The 17226-nt window shown below is 39.4% G+C and overlaps 1 protein-coding gene and 1 pseudogene across 1 annotated transcript; one reads left to right on the top strand and one right to left on the bottom strand.

The window, feature by feature from the left end:
- Positions 1 to 237: 237 nt before the first annotated feature.
- Positions 238 to 2889, bottom strand: sp9 (sp9 transcription factor). The gene is made up of 2 exons (XM_012851966.3): positions 2687 to 2889; positions 238 to 2147 (listed from the first exon to the last, which is right to left on the bottom strand). Exons 1-2 carry the CDS (start codon positions 2705 to 2707, stop codon positions 849 to 851), a joined length of 1320 nt encoding a protein of 439 aa, XP_012707420.1. The 5' UTR covers positions 2708 to 2889; the 3' UTR covers positions 238 to 848.
- A 2932-nt stretch (positions 2890 to 5821) lies between these two features.
- LOC118563827 overlaps positions 5822 to 17226 on the top strand; it is a 16275-nt pseudogene continuing 4870 nt past the window's right edge.

The following is a 17226-nucleotide window of genomic DNA, read 5'->3' as shown; positions in this document are numbered from 1 at the left end:
AGATATTTGATAAGACACGAATCCCCTAATTAATTAATACAATTTAACAAGATTTTCATTTGGCCATGAAATGTCTTTTTTGCCGGGGCATTAAACATTAATTTATTCCATAGGGGGAAACCATAGGAGTATAGAGGTTTTTTTTTTATATTATTTTTTTTATTTTGGGCTGCTAAAGTTTTTAAAAATAAAACAAATCAAATCCTAACAAATAAATATAAACTGCATCACACGGCATGCTTTAAACATGTTTTAATTACGATAAATGAACGTCTTATACGTGTGACTTTTATACAGGTAAACATTTATATATAGATAATTCTTTTTTAGCAAAGAAATAAAAAAAGAAAAGAAATGATTAACAAGTTGTTTTAAAAAAAAAGCTGTGTTACATACATATCCACAAAAGTGCGTTGAAAAGTAAAACTCCCTGGTTTCCAGGATACCAACACGAAGAAAACAATCAGAGCCTATTAACATTTACATGAAAAATAACACACTTGAGTCTTTTTTTTTTCTTTTGTTTGTTCTTTTAGTCGTCAATATACAACACTGTCCAAGCAAAGTTCAACAGGGTTTAGCGCAGCCTTTTGTCGACATCCTTTTCATCTTTTTTTCCCCCCAAATATACCTACAGTGAATTCATGTTTTCTTTAGGGTGAATTTACGAAAGACAGACTCATCACGCCAGAGAAGAATATATATATTTTTTAAATTTTTGCAGTTGCTCTGGAAATAATATTATTATTTTTTTATTTTTTTGTCTTTGAAATTGGACCCGTTTTAAATTGCGCAGGTTATTCAATAAGCTGCTGTCGTTTTGTTGTTTCTGTTTGGAGAGTGAAGCCTCACGGTTCGTCGTGAGGAGACGGATCCTTCACTGTGATTCTGGGGTTCACCCCTTCTAAAATAAGTTCTGGGGATTCGGACCTCGGGGTCTCCAGGTTACTGGTGTCGGTGTCACTGTCGCTGCCCTTTTTGCCCCCTCCGCCCGCCGTGTGCGTTTTGATGTGCTTGCTCAAATGGTCACTGCGCATGAAGCGCTTGTTGCACACCGGACAGGCGAACCGTTTCTCGCCGGTGTGGGTGCGCAGGTGTCTCTGCAGCTCGTCGGACCGAGTGAACCTTTTGCCGCAGAAAAGCCAGTTGCACACAAAAGGCCGCTCGCCGGTGTGCCACCGCAAGTGCGCCTTGAGGTGCGAGGTTTTCCCGTAGACTTTGCCGCAGCCCGGGATGTGGCAGCTGTGCAGTCCCTTTCTCCGCAGGCTGGCCCCGGCGGGCCCCAGCCGCTCGGCCTCCTGGCAGTTCGGACAGTCACACGTCGCCCTGCCGGAGTAACGCCTGGAGGACCGGGATGAGCTACTTATTCCTGAAGTGCCGCCCGTAATCATGGCGTTGGCGGCGGAAGCGTCTGTGTACGTGGGTATGACTGTCTTGAAGCCGTCCTGCGTTAACAGGTGCTGGCTGGTGGAAAGCAGGTGAGACGCGGACGGGCTGATCCCGGTGGAGCTGAACGCCGAGTGCGTCAGGGAGGAGAAGTCCGGGTTGTAGCCGCTGAGCTGGGAGTGGATCGCCTGCGGCGTCCCGGAGTGCAGCGAGGTCTGGAGGGTGCCGGCGGGGTTCTGCACGTCCAGCCACGACCCCGGGTTGCTGTGGACGTCCCACCACGAGGACGCGCCGTTGGCGACGTCGCCGGAGATGGTGGAGTGGAAGCCGGACTTGTACCACGACTCGTACGGGTGCGCCATCCCCACCCGCGGGTACAGCGTCTCCGCCGAAGTGTGCACTTTGGAGATGAAGGCGGACTGGCCGGAGTCCTGCGTCGTGACGCCGGCGGAGTTGGAGAACAAACCGCTGTACTCGGTGGAAAAGGCGGAGGAGGTCGGCGAGGTGGACGCCAAGCAGAAGGCGCTGTTGCCCGCGCCGCTGGTCGGCGTCAGTCCCGTCGAGGCTCGGCTCGTCGCCACCGTGAAGCCGGGCAGGCTGGAGCCCAGGTTGCAGCTGGAGGAGGACCTTTTCCACGGATGAAATCCGCCTTTGGAGAAAGCACTGGAGTCTGGCAAAGTTGTCAGGGGGCTCGTGTTGCCGATTTTGTTGCAGGTTGCGGCCAACATAGCGAGGGGTGTAGTTCCAAACCGTGGCTCTTCCTGAGAGGACACAGAGAAAGTTTCTCTTTAAAAACAAGCAGCAACAAATGAAGTGAGAAGCTGCAAATGATAATCATCTATGAAGCAATGCCATTTGTTAAGGATCCTACTGAAAATGCATCGACACTTAATAGTTTATGTCATATGAGCAACAAGGAGCAGCTTCAATAACTTTCCTAAACACAGGTAAAATATTAAAACTGCTACCAAGTTTGCATATTGAGACACTTTGTTAGAAAACGTCGTGTTTAATGACACAGATCCGTAAAAAAGTCGAATAAAAAGGTTTCTGTTGCACGTCTGCCTTATGTTTCCTGGAACATGAGGCAAAAGTTAAAACTGCTGCAAAGTAAACAGGTTTCTTTCTGGCAGACAAACACTTTGTTTATGATTGTCTAAAAAATAGATAAAGTCAAATAAAAAAAAGTCCAATCGTCAACGGTGACAGCTGACGTAAAAATGTACAACAAAAACAACTAAGTTTCTCTGTTTTTGTGACGCAAAGTAACTTTTTTTTAGACGACTGAAGTCAGACTCACCCCGAGTATAGACGTAGCCATATCCGGGCTCTGCGCAGCGCCGAGAGTGTCCGCGGTGTCGAGGCTGTATGACTCCAATGTGATTGAGATTTCACCGCGTTGTGACTTGGGTCACACGGGTTTGTTTCTCTCTCTTGGCTCGCAGCTGCCCCGACACTACCTAGTTGTAGCGAGCGTGTTCTTTGAAGTACAGCTGGAGAGGACGCGCAGCCAATCTCGTGGCCGCGTTCTTGGCCGGGGGTTCGCTGTCAGCCAATGAGAAGCCCGACCGCAGACAGAAACACCAAAAACCCCGCCGTCAATCATGTGCCGTGCTGCCTCTTGCCTCAGACTGTCACCCAGGGACGCGATTTGATCTAATTTTTTTTTTAAATGCACGCAGTTTATTTTTACGCATTCTCACACGAAGGGCGCAATGTCCCCTCTCTTTTTGATTGCGGCATTGAGTTCGCGCGTCAGATCTCCAGGAGGTAAGCGCTTCGCTCATTTTATTAAACGCGTTTGGCGGCACAGCTCTGTGCTTCCATTCTTATTTTCCATATTCAGATCATGCGCAATACGCCGTTTAAAAAACGGTTGGATTTAACTTGGAGATGAGTTTATCCAAACAGGCTGACCGCCTGTCATTCGTGTCTGATTTTGGTGGGAAATCAGCTGCTCTCAGAGGCTTTTACTTGTCTAAATGAATTTGATAAGTCGAAGAATTTATAAGTGAGGGATGGATGAAGTTTGGAGAGGGCCTTCAGCAGAGCGTTCCCATGGGAAGGGGACGCGTAAAACCGCATGTCAGTCCAAATCAGATTTGGAGACACACATCTTAATGGATCAACTTTGCGTTCCTTAATGAACTTCTAGGTTGCCCACGTGTTGGTCTTTTTTTTGGCGCACGCGTTTCCTCTGCGCACAGGTGAGAGGTTAATTAAAAACGACAGCTTGTCTCATCAGCGCTTGTTGCAAAATGTTTGAAAAAGTAGGAGTTGAAATAAAACGTCTGCACCCTGCAAAGGCCGATGCACTGCATGCACCCAACATGCATTTCCAGCGTAATTGCATTTTCAATTAAACGTGGACAGCAAAGAGGAGGCTGTTATTTTTTTTATTTTTTTCAAACCATAGATGCTTGCAATTGACTTGTCAACAAGCACGCATTTAGAAGCTTGTTAAAACGCCCGGAGATAATGGCACAATGTGAAATTGACCTGCTCTGATGCGATTCATCTTTCTTTCTTTCTTTTCTTTTTTTTTAAGTTAAAGCAATTTTCCAGTGAAGAAAAAAAAAAATCCCAGCTTGACCGGAGGATGTGCATCACCGTATTCAAAAACGGGCAAATAATGCTCTATTATGCGGTGTGAATGCTGCCAGTAAACACAGGCGCAATTTGTTCAAATGCTCTTCCTTCTCTCCTGCTTTAAAGCGTCCATGCACCTTTGGAGGGGATGAATAAAAAATCTCTCACCAGCTAGTGAACGCTGCCAAGATTTTTTTTTTTTTTTGCAATCACGATAAATTGGTGTTTGAAATGCTGTTAACTTTATTAACAGGCAGAGCTGATTGTTTTTTTTTTTCTTATTTGCAAAATAAGGTTAGATTCATTTTGATTCCTGAAATAGATAATTCCATCACATCAAATATGAAATACCTTTGAAAGACAACTTAAAAAAATAATTATTTACAAAGTTATGAGATTTGTGATCAGGTTGCTTGAGTGTATACTTAATAATAAAGAAAGAAATCTCAGAATTTATTAAAGTGGGGGGAAAAAATCCCTTTGTTTGCAGAAATTAATTATTTTTTCTTTCTATGGGACAAGAGGACTGAAACACGCTCTTTCCTTGTCATTCGAGTGAAAACTCTGTTGAATCTGTAATACCGCGCTGCATTCGTGAGCACTTCTCTGTGGCAATTAGGAGCCCATTACAAGCCATTAGATTGATCAATGTACCTTAAACAATGGGAATGATTTATTTGGTCGAACAAAATGCTCTGCATCTATTGTGACGAGTCTAAGTGGGGGTGCACCCATCAACAAAAGATAAATGATTAATTCAGATCTATTCACTTCTGAGTCCTTCCCGGCAAAACGCGCGGGCCCCTGCACTTTGCCTCAAATTCAGATTATTAGAGGCTCATTTTCTGCGTGTTAAACCCAGGCAGGCTTTGCTGGATTGGGCCAGGGCTCTCTGGGTTTTGCGCCTCAATTTGTGCGTCTGCGCGGGAAGTTTATTTGAGGATGTTTAACTAATTGTTGTAATTTGGTGCGCTCATGTGGCTACACCTGTTCCTCTCTAAGGGGGTCCGGGTAAACTGTGTGTGAAGGGATGTTGTGCTGTGAATCTGTGCCGCTCCCTGTCTGACAGCTTCATCTACTCCAGCGGAAAGTGGATCATTTCTTGCAGATTTTCACCTAAATGTGTTATTTTTTGTTGTCTAGAAACCGCTTCTATGGTTACATCTTGTTTTGTCTACAATCAGACAATGTTTTTTTTTTTATATATATGTCTATATATTTTTTATTTCCTTTAAGATTTTTCACTTGCAGAAAGTTTTACAGCTTGTAAACTCCATCATTTGGTTGATTATTAACCCCATGTAGACAGTGAGAAAACTAATTCATACCTCAACATCTTTGTTCATCCTTCCAAAATCTTTGTGACTTTACCGAGATACCACTCAAGATTGAATAATAAATATTTTCTTCAGCTTAGGCAAACAGTATGGAGGATCTGGTTACCCTCAGGTGTCAGGGCAGATTTGTTTCCCCTGTTGCTTTTGTCTTCACTAAATGAAAAGCATGATATACCTCATCTGGCTCAGCCAAAAACCATTCTAAAAAGATAAAGATGGCAGGACTGAAAGTTAATGCATAATTATTAACATAAAGGTTCTTCCATGAAAGCTGCCAAACCTCTAACCAAAGCCTAAGTGGGCTTTTCCATGCATGCACTGCATAGTGTGGGTCTTATAGGCGCTCATTAACCCACAGTGATACTACCGACAGCTAAATATGGAGGTGCAGGTCAGCTCGCCAGCTTACAGTGTCAACTTACATTTCCACATGCTGCATGTTTCTATTTTGAGCGCATGCAGACAGAGTTCAAGCTGAAGCACTCGCACCCAGGCTGGTTATGTTTGAGGACTGTTTTTTTTTTCTTCTTTTTCCTGGGAATAAATGTGCTTCTCTCAGTGTGTCATCTGCTGTAGAAGTCGATTCAAGGCTTAAGAGTGAGAGACATGGCTCCGAAAAAGGTGTGTTTTGTGAAGGAAGAGTGGTTTCATTCGAAAAGACCGAGAACCAGGGTGTATGTGTGATGGCGAGTGCTGATTTTAACTGCAGACATTTCCACGTTGTCTTCATTAGGCCAAAGGAGATGATGTACCAAAGCCACCGCCGTTGATTGGAAGGTTTGGGACTTCTCTGAAGATAGGGATTGTTGGCTTGCCCAATGTTGGGTAAGTAAGTATATAATGGCCTTTTCTCTATATCACCGTTGCATTCTTTCTTTTCTTGTACAAATATTAATAGATGTAGGCTGAATATTAATGCAATATTAATGCAATTCATGTTTCACTGAAAGAGTTGAACTTTAAAAAACACAAAAAGAGACTTTTCTCCAAAAAAGAATGCATGCCCTACTGCAAACAAAATTTAGGAAAAGAAGGATCTCCATACCTCCACCCTTCCATGCATACTAAATACGTTGCTCTCTCGAACTTTTTTAAGCTACATGTCCTGTCTTCTTTTACATGCTTTTTTAGCTAAGATATCAGAGTTGACATTTACAAGATCTCATTATTTATGACTGTAAGTATTATTGGAGCAGTTTGTCTTATTTGAATACTAAGACATATTCCTGAGGGCCTACAATGTTCCAAAAATGTCTACATATTTTCATGGGAAAATATCTAATTACATGACAGCAAGCAAAAACTTGGATGTTCCTCTTCTTTGATGCGGGGATTTACCAGTCAATTGGCCAGAGATCAGAACCTTCCCTGGATTAGCTTTGATTAGCGACTGGCAGCTCAAACATTGAAAAAGACAAAACAAAAAATCTCAGCAGATTCTATTCTTTCCTTTTCAACAAATATATCAAAACTAAGAACTCCCACCATTTCTGGTCAATAAACACATCAACCAACAACATGCATTTAAATGAAAACTTTTAAATTGAATATGAAAGATAAAGGTTAAGAAGATATGCCTTGATGCATAAATGTGCACTATATAACATAATATATCATTTGTTGTCATACAGTTGGGAATTTCAGGTTTATCAGTGCCAAAGTCAAAGGCATGTGAAGCATGCAGATACACACAAATGTAAAAAAAATAAATTAAATAAATAAAAAATAAAATAAGAGCCTCCAGTACTACTTGTCGTGTCACGCAGTCATCAAATATTAAGCTACATTGTAGAATTGGTGTAAATTGGTGAAGCACAAGACGGGCTAACAAATTCTCCCAGGGCTTTATTTTGGAGCCAGTTGTGGTACCCAGGCCACAGAATCTATCTTAACGTGTGCAAATAACATTGTGTTGAAAGTTGGGAACAGGTCAACTTCAAGGTTTTTAAGCCCTATTTACGTTATAATAGGGTATGTGTGAAATAGCAATAAAAAAAAAACAACAACACACACACAAAAAAAAAACATTGAAACAAATGTCACCGATATTTTGTCTGACATACACTCCAAGTTTATTATGAATGCCGGTAGACCGAGAGACACACGACGTTGGTCTAAATGTGTGGAAATGTAGTCCTTTCTTTGAAGGGTATTTATCTTTGAGCAGTGCATATGTCCTGTGATCAGGGGATTGTAATTCACAGTGTTCTGCTGCACCAGGATGAGGTATAACGCTTCTATCATGGCGTCAATGGTCTACGTTTATTATAAATTTTTTATTTAGTTTCTTCATATTTAAAGTGTAGCTCACCCACGTACCAGAGCCTTACTCCACCCAATCTCATGCGTGAAAAATGTGCAGATTGGAAGAAGTGCCCGGCAGACTGTGGTAAAAAAACTAACTGGATGCAAAGTTAATAAATCGATGAGGACCGCAGAACTCACTTTTCAAACCCCAACTCACTACTGAGGCACAAGACGGAGCTGCTTTTATACGCCACAGCTGCTAACACCTCAGTTTCTCCAAGTGGTCTCACAAAAACCTTTGGACCAACCAAAAAATAAAAAAAAAGTTCATTTGGGGGTGAGTTGCGCTTTAAGAATCATCTGGCCCTCTGGCAATGAGACGTAATTGCTCTGTGGCTGGCCACAAATGGTAAAATGATTAATAGCTAAATTAATAAGACAGCACGCCAAGTCATCGGTTTCACAGTTAGTTTCAAGCTGCCGATTGAACCTACATCAGTGCAGACAGAGCGTCTGCAGGGCATAGCATGAGATTTGATCATGTAACTGTTGTTTCATTGCTGCACTTTGTGAGTCTTGGTTGCAGTTATTCTGTATAATTTGGGCACACGTGCGTATCCATGTCTGAGCTGCGGTGCCCATGCGGGAGAATTACACGTCACGTGCCAAAGATCAGACAGCCTGGCTTAGCTGGTGATCAAATCAGATATTTAATAGTGTGATGGGGGTATGAGGTTAGAGATGTGGCTATGGCATCATCGTTTTTAAATAGTTGTGCAATGGTTAGCTACAAGAAAATCCAACTAAATTAAAACACCTCACAGGGAGATGAGCTTAGACTTAATGGTTTTTGTGTAAAACATTTATCCATATAAAAAGAAAATCCTTGATTTTGGGGGGCTCAAACCCTCATGGGCCCAGGGTACTGTCCATGTGAGCTTTTGCTAAGATTTTAGCCAACATAGTATTAAACTATGTTGCCATGTTATTGCACCAAGACACAGCCCTTGTTGCTTAATTTTTCAGGAATGGTTGCAGAAATATGTCATTTTCTGATCAAACGATCGGTTAAAACCTTCTTTTTAATACAGAAAGAAGCTCACAGAAAGAGGTTTTTAATGTGAAGATGCTTTGTGGTTATTTTATTATATATTTGTTTTACCAATGAAGTCACCAATACTGTTTTAATTTAACTTTTGACAGGTCAGGGGTGTATTTTAGCTGTCATTCAACTCCAGTTTGCATAGTGGTCTCCAGTCGAGGAAAATATTACATCCAGCTCCAGTTTCTTGCAGATGTCTGTTCATTTGTGGCGCAAGTTGGTAGCATGCAAGGTTCTGGAGGCTTTTGCTAACAGATCCCTCTGCAGTGTCTCAGTGTTTTCATTTCTCACTCAGGAAAACCCCCAGTTTCTTCCTCATATAAGAAGTAGAAGTTGCAAGGTTGTGGCCTGCCACTACATATTTCTGTCAAAGTAGAACCCATCCACCCTCCAACTGTCTCTTTATGAATGAACTGTTTTCAGATCCAAACCAGCTGTTAGTTGGGTGTCATTTAACAGGCGTTACACTTAGGAAACTTTCTGACTTTATCTTTCATGAGCTGGAAAAATTTAATTCCTGTCTAACTCTTATAGAAACACAAAGACCAAACTGCCCCAGCTCTCTCCACAGCACGAGTTCAGAAAGATGATATTCTTCTTTTCCCTAAGCATCAGTTTTATTTGAGTTGTGAAACTGTCAAATTCACAGATTACAACTTTTGCTATATAGCTTGATGTCAAAGTTCCTGTAATAGAAATGAAACTAAATCTCTTTATTGTATAATCTACCTTTTTAAGTTAACCAGACTGTGTAGAAACATTGACAAGATCTGTAATGCAAGAGGTAAAATAGAAAAAAACAACAACATAATGTTATAAAAATTAGTAATGTATTCACCTTTCAATATAATTGAGTGTAGTATCAGAAATGCAAAATAATTCAGGAACATTTACTTCTTTGACCAGAAGTAATCTGGTCAAATCTATCTATCTATCTATCTATCTATCTATCTATCTATCTATCTATCTATCTATCTATCTATCTATCTATCTATCTATCTATCTATCTATCTATCTATCTATCTATCTATCTATCTATCTATCCATCCATCCATCCATCCATCCATCCATCCATCCATCCATCCATCCATCCATCCATCCATCCATCCATCCATCCATCTATCTATCTATCTATCTATCTATCTATCTATCTATCTATCTATCTATCTATCTATCTATCTATCTATCTATCTATCTATCTATCTATCTATCTATCTATCTATCTATCTATCTATCTATCTATCTATCTATCTATCTATCTATCTATCTATCACCTTTTTTTCTTTTTATTAAAAAAAGCAAGCAATTAAATTTGATTACTACGAGGTTTTAAGTCTTTCAGTCCTAATGTTACATTTTAATTGCATTTAAAACAGCTTGTAACAAAGTAAAAAAAATCATGTTCAGTTTATCTATTTGAGAAATATTCTGGAAAATGAATTTGAAATAGAATCATTGGATTATTATGAATGGGTTTCTGTTTTGTGTCCAAAAGAAATAGTCAGTTTTGCATTATTTCCCTTAATGTTCATGCTTTCAAAGCTTCAAGGGTCCACACACCAGCATTTTTCAGATGTCCTGACCTCAGTGCTGTTGTTGTTTTCAGGAAGTCAACCTTTTTCAACGTACTGACAAAGAGTCAGGCTGCAGCAGAAAATTTCCCCTTCTGCACCATTGACCCAAATGAAAGCAGAGTGCCCATTCCAGATGAACGCTATGATTTCCTCTGCCAATTCCACAAACCTGCCAGGTATGGGGTCTCATCCTTCACGCATTATTCACACCTCGCATCTGTGGCCTCCGAGGGCCCCGTGCTTTAGGTGTGGGAAATCAGTCGACAATGTTGTTGATATGTGGCTGTATGATGTTCTCTGTGCGATATTCAATTGATGCTCTATTCTCCTCTCAAAGAAAGGAAAACTCAAACACCCAGTGATAATGCACATCTATAGAAGCTGTTTAAGCAGACAGTATTCAGTTATTCAGGCTACAATACCATCTAAAGTATAGGTTAAATGCATGAAAAAAATGGTTTCCAGCAATACAAATAAAGAGCTTTGAATAAAATGCAATGTTTTTAAAGTTGCTCTGTAGCTGATTGCTTAAGATAGAGCTTCTCACAAGACAATATTGGCAGTATTTTACATACAGAAGGTGAACTAAGTACTTCATACACCAACATTTTACTTAGTCTATATATATTCTAACTTGCAAACATCCCCTTTTGTGTGGTATTTTCTTTGGCGTGATGTGCAAAGTCATTCTTCCTCTAAACAGGCGTGGTCAGTGATATCCAAGGTGTTGAGCTTTGGGCTCATTTGAATGAATGCATTATCTCAGTAGTTCACCGCCTTGTCAAATTCTTCTGCAGCTAACTTTGAACATGCTTCAACATGTTTTATCTCCAGCAGTGGAGTATTGCGCAATAGGGGTGCATAGATAACCTGACTCTCGCCAGGTGGATTTTGTTTCCGCAGAGCTCCACATTTGTGGAACCATGTGGAGCACGGCACAACTACATCCTTCTGGTGAGAGTCAGGTTAGTGCATAGAGGCATTTGCAATTGAGAGCATTACTTATTGTTTTATTTAATTGGAAAAACTCTACCTCCTATTTGCGGGTCTTTCTGTTGTTCTCTGGGTCTTTCTTAAGTCCTCATAGGCCCTTGGATGTGTCTTTTGGTTATTTCTTTGACTCCTCAGTCAGAGCTCCTTCGTAGGACATCTTTCCATGGTTAGTTCATCGTGGAATGTTGTTCTTTTCACTTCCAGATTTTGCCATTACCTTCATTAGCTTGAACATTCAGAAGTTTAGGCATGCAGTTGTTTCCATTGGTGTTAGTTTTTTTTTTTTTTTAGCAGTAAGAATATTTTATGAAGGTTTCTTGACTTTTACAAATTGTACCATTACCATTCCAAGCAAGTTTTGCTCAGAATAGTAATGTGCCGTGTTTCCGGACCTGCAAAAGGCATTTGACACAGTAGACCACCATGTCCTCCTGTCTAAGCTTTCTCTTTTTAGAACTTGTCCCCTGGGACATTGCAGTGGATGCAATCATACTTCTCAAATCAGGTGCAGTGTGTGAGGACAAATAATATTCTGTCCTCCTTTAAACCCTGCACAACTGGGGTACCACAGGGTCGGTTCTGGGACCCTTGTTGTTCAGCATCTACATTAATGATCTACTGGCTGTGTGCAAAGATGTAGACATCATCATGTATGCAGATAATGTTCTCGTGTATTTTCGCCATTTCTTCAGTTTTTGCTTTCTTGGCACAAGCGTTGAGTTTATCTAATACATATTAAATCATTAAATAATTTGATGAACAAAATTTCTTTGATTTCTTTCTTTTTTTTATCAAGAAATCACTTAAATAGAGTCTGTCTGGCAACATGAAGTAGGCAAGAATATCTTAAAAGCAGAAATTTAAAAGCAGATGAAAAACTAAAGACAACAATTTGAGTAATCTGTAAGGGGGGTGGTGTATTAAAAAGTGTTCTTGAAACATTGTGAAAAGCATAAGACAGAGCTGAAGAAGTTTCGGGCTCATCTACTCTTTTTTTCTTCTTCTTTTTATAGTAAAATCCCAGCATTCCTTAATGTTGTGGACATTGCTGGCCTGGTGAAAGGTGCTCATGTCGGCCAAGGCCTGGGTAATGCCTTCCTCTCCCACATCAGTGCTTGCGATGGCATCTTCCACCTGACACGTGAGTCACAATTTTCTTCATTCTACGGGAGTTCATATAATCAGGCATGACAAGTATATTAACAAGCTTCTTTTGGACACTATGATTAAAGTTGTTGATTCTGTCCTGGTGGGAGTCCACAAATAGCCATTTGAAACCAGACGGTTTAGTTTTACTTAGTTTTACAGGCAGGAAATCTGGTAACCCAAGATCAATTTAACTGTTATGGGAAGCTCCTTGAATAAAAGTCAGTCCTATTTAATTTTTAAAAATGCTTGATTTAGTACTAAAATGGAGTAAAAGGAGGTAAGTGTCTTGGATCTTGTCATATCGTTGTTTTTTTCCCCTTTTCCATTTATCTTTGCAACATTTCTAACATTGCTCTTTATTTACTTTGTTTGCAAATATTGCTTACTGCTGCGACAGACTTTAAATCATTTTCAGCGTTTGTTCTCTGCCTCCAGTTCTTCTCCATTGTTGTGGTCTTTGTCTTGGCCAATTAAACCGTTACACGCTGCAATAATTCACATTACCAGGAGTAAAATGAAGAAGAAGAGGAAGAAAGTCCTTTTAGATAGAAATCACAGAATTTGTTTGCTGATTGTATCGACTTTGCTCCTGTATGAAAAGAGCTCTGATTGGAGCCGGTGAGAAAGCAAGCAGATGCGGATATGTTCAAAACGCAGTCATTCTTCTATATTGTTCTTAAGTCATCACAGACATATTGCATCTGTGGCAGTGCTTTTTTTCCCTCTTTGTTTTGTTCATCTTCCCACTTTGAGACATCGAATTTGAAAAAACACGTATTGCAAGATGTAATATCAGATTTACAGGACCTGTCCAGTGAGATTAACAGATGCCCCTTGAGTTGGCAATGAGTTTTCCTGTAATAAAAGTCACATTAGGAGATTAATGTTGTTCCATAATTTTAATCATGAGCCGATACCAAAAATATGACTAACTTAGAAACTTTATACATATTATGTTTGTGGCTTTTCTGTCAATTTTAGGTCTCTTTGTTCCCCCATAAAATACAATAATAATGAATGAGCGCATTTAAACAGCACAGCCAGTGTTTTCGAAGCAAGATTTATTGTAGTGTTCTGCCACTAAACCGAAGAGTTATTGTCTCATTTAAAAAGAAAAAAACTGTCAGCATTGCCCTGTTGCCTGAGAAGTTTGCGCAGTCACTAGATTAAATGAGTACAGACTTTCAGTTTTAGGGTCTTTCATACTGTTGCACCCAAATTAATTATTAAAGTTTTCCCAATTAACAGATTACACAAAGATCATCACTTAAATGATGATCTCAAAATAATTCAACCCCTAAACCTCCTGTAGTCTCAGGCACATCCAGAGCAACCAATCAAGTGCTTCATAAATCATTTCACATCTGGATATATAACTCCTTAAGGACTGTTGACCATAACGTTTAATTTCTTGTTAGAAATATATGTCAAGAAAAAAACATTTCCAAAAATTTCTATGAAGAGATCGTTGCTTTCTACAGACAGAGTAACATTTCAGCAGAGGACATTTCAACACAACTGTAGCTCAAGTGGATGTTATTCTTTATTATACGTGTTAACAGGTAAACCAGTGAATTATATCTACTGTGCAGGTTGTCTTGCTCCTGATCACAACCTGTTTGGGTTAAAGCTCTTTATCTTTGTAAATGTCTCGGGGTATGCTCAATGTAACGCAATGTAATGTCTGACTCCTAATAAGAAACAGATGCTACTTACAGATCCAACGACACTGAGATTAAATTTCTGTTGGAAGCCGTAGACTCTATTATTGCTTAGTTTCAGGCAACCCAGTCACATCTAGGAGAGCCTGACAGTGCTGCTGGGCTGCTGAAGCAAAGAGCCGAGCCAGGACATTCTGGGGCCAATGCTGTGGTGAATGTCAGGCTGTGGAGTATAAAGATAAAAGGACATAAACTGGTTTAAGTTCTGGTTTAAGTTCTCTGTGTACGAAAAAATAGATTGATGGATGGCAAAAAACAAAACCAGTGTCAGGCATAGGGAGCAAAGAAAAAAAAAACACTGGCAAGTATCTGTTAGGTGAATATAAAAATACATAAATGACTCACTACATAAAAGAACAAAGATCTGAATGAGGTAAATATTCTGGACAACAATGTTGTAGTAATGTATTTTACTGGATAAATGTAAAAATGTTTATTAACTTGAAAGCTTTTGTGAACCAAAGCAGACAAGAGTCACAATTTGCTAAAATAGTACATCAAAGAACCCCTTTAATTGCACAATTATTACAGATTGATGCAAAATTGAACCTAAACCCGCGAGAGGGAAGATTTATACTCTCTTTCACTCAAAGGTGAAGGATGTCAGAGAGCCCAGTCCTTTCCTATAATTCAAACTGTGTTCCTGAGCATCCTCCGAGGTTCCAGATGAATAATTCAAGAATAATGGGGGCTTTTCTTATACTTTTGATTTAGTCTGTTAAAACATAAGATCATTCCAGCTATTATTTAAGATGAGAGCCTTTACATGTTTGTCATGTGTTGCTTGGTACCTTAATGGCCTCTGGCAAAACCAGACCTGTACCTTGAGGCAAATCTTGGGCTGATTTTGTTTCTACATGAACAAAGTAATTCAGTGGTATGGTGACTGTCCACTGGAAAATCTGAGGGAAGCCCCTATTCACATGAGCATCCCATATCTGTCTTTCAAAGAGAAAAAAAACTGTTAAAACACAAATGTCTCTACATGAAAAACAGCTGTAGCAGATTTGTTTTTACCACACATAAAATTATAGTTTCTTTTATAGGGGCCACCCATTGTTATTTTAAATTTGTTCAAAGATATTTTTCTGGTTAAAAAAACAAAACAAAATGATGTGCTTTTTAATTGTTGTCAGACTTTTACTTGTTTGCAGTTTCTAAACACAGTTTATTAATCTTGTGTTTTGATGGACATTAAGTTATGCATTACAGTCTATACAGTAGCATTCCTTATGCTGATTTATGGATACTTCATATAGTCTATTGTAAATGTGGTCAATAGGACCCACAGTTTTTTTCCCCCTTTGACTGACGGGCCAAATGCATACGCCAGTTCCTCACCCCAAAACCAACTCTTTTGTTTCCTCTTCCTCAGAGAGGGCAAACAAACTGATCGGAAATAGAAATCGAAAGCTTATTATGTGCAGCTATCTCCTCTGGCATGCTATTGTTTCCACACTTGTCAAGTCTTTAGAAACAATGCGGTTTGTTTCACAAGTTAAACATTCAACATGGCCGCTTTGGTTTTGTAATTATATCTATCTGAGCAGAGTGCAGTGCTGAAGCCTCTTCTTTTATATAGCTTGATTATATGCTTGGGAGAATCTCACTTCTTGTGTCTTGAGTGTTTTGTAAGTTGTCTGTTGTGTTATTTTGCAGAAGTATTTAGATGTTATAGAGTTTCACTCAACAATCACCGTTATTATCTTACTGTTGCTACTGAAATTAAACTTAGCTAACCTAAATCTGATGAAATTAAACTATGAATTCAGTCAAATTATTTCATTTTAAGTTTTATGGTGACAATATAAACAAACCGTCTAGAAATTACAGCATATAAATTGCTCCAAAAAGGTACTTAGGTTTTGTTGTACCAGCTGTAAGAAAGTAAAGCAGAACCAAATTGCCTGGGTTGTTGAAACCTGGTTATCCTTGTCTTAAATTGAAAAAATTCAAAAAAATTCACCTTAAAGATTCACCTTTATGCTTTAGTTCCTGTAAAAACAACAATTCATCCAAGAATAGAGAAAAAAATCTATGTGGAGACTTCACTTCTATCAAAGGTTCAATGTAACCCTCAACTAGACCATCGCATCTCAGGAGTTTAGCCAAGTTATTATATGCACAATTCTGTGTCTTTTGTTGTCCAAAATAGGTTTGTATATTTAATCAAAGACCCCTGCCAACTTTATAAACCCTGTTTGTCATTTTTGTACCCACATTTCTTAAAGTTGTTGTTCCAGTCCTGATGTATAAAAAACACCCTCCGAATCACACCCTTGATACAGGAATGATGTGATGTCTTCTCTCGTCATCTGTAGCAAGGAGTAGTGCTCGCTCTCCTCCACTTGTTGATGGGAGTTGTCAGTCAGCTGTGTAGGATGATGTACCCAAAGGTTTTGCCTGACTCTTGAAAAGACAGGAGGGATTTTTTAGAAATATTTCTAGTGGCGAAAGTCACACAAAGTTGTCGTAAGGCTAATGCCGATCATGCTTTTTGGAGTTATGCCGTCAACCTTTAGGAGCTAGCGCGTCTCCAGGTAAAATAAACAAACGGCTGTACGTACGGCTACCTGTGCAGGTAACCCGAACATAAACTTGTCATCTTCAGAAAAAAAAAAATACTTTAGAGAGACATTAGAAAAAGAAAAATTAACACAAAAGGCCTGTAATGCTTGACAACTACAGCTAAAGTTAGCAGTTAATTTCACATCTTTGTTAGTTGTACCATCTCTGTGTACATTGGTTAAAGAAACCCAAAACAAGTATATAGGCTTACTTACTTTGTGGTGTTTTAGTAGATGCAGGTTTAGATTTTATTTCAATAATTGAGATTTATTGAGATTTTAATTATTTTTTATTTTATTTATTTGAAATGGGACACTGCATATTAATTAATATGGGTTTTTGAAATCCAAATGTAAATATCCCAGAGTTAGCCATAGAGGCTAATTTTCAGCTGTAGTCCCAGGGCAGGTTTATGTTTAGCAGCAATAAATAATAGCCATAAAAAGCATTGATATTTCAGCAGACAACAACATATATATTCCAAGAACTCATTAGTATACAGCATTTTATGAGATGACTGTCAAAAAATATAACACAAATATTGTCAAAGCTAAAGTATA

This window comes from Fundulus heteroclitus, chromosome 7, assembly GCF_011125445.2.
Source record: "Fundulus heteroclitus isolate FHET01 chromosome 7, MU-UCD_Fhet_4.1, whole genome shotgun sequence".
Lineage (NCBI taxonomy): Eukaryota > Metazoa > Chordata > Actinopteri > Cyprinodontiformes > Fundulidae > Fundulus > Fundulus heteroclitus.
Note: the sequence above shows the minus strand (reverse complement) of the source record. Positions and strands in the feature narration are given on the sequence as shown.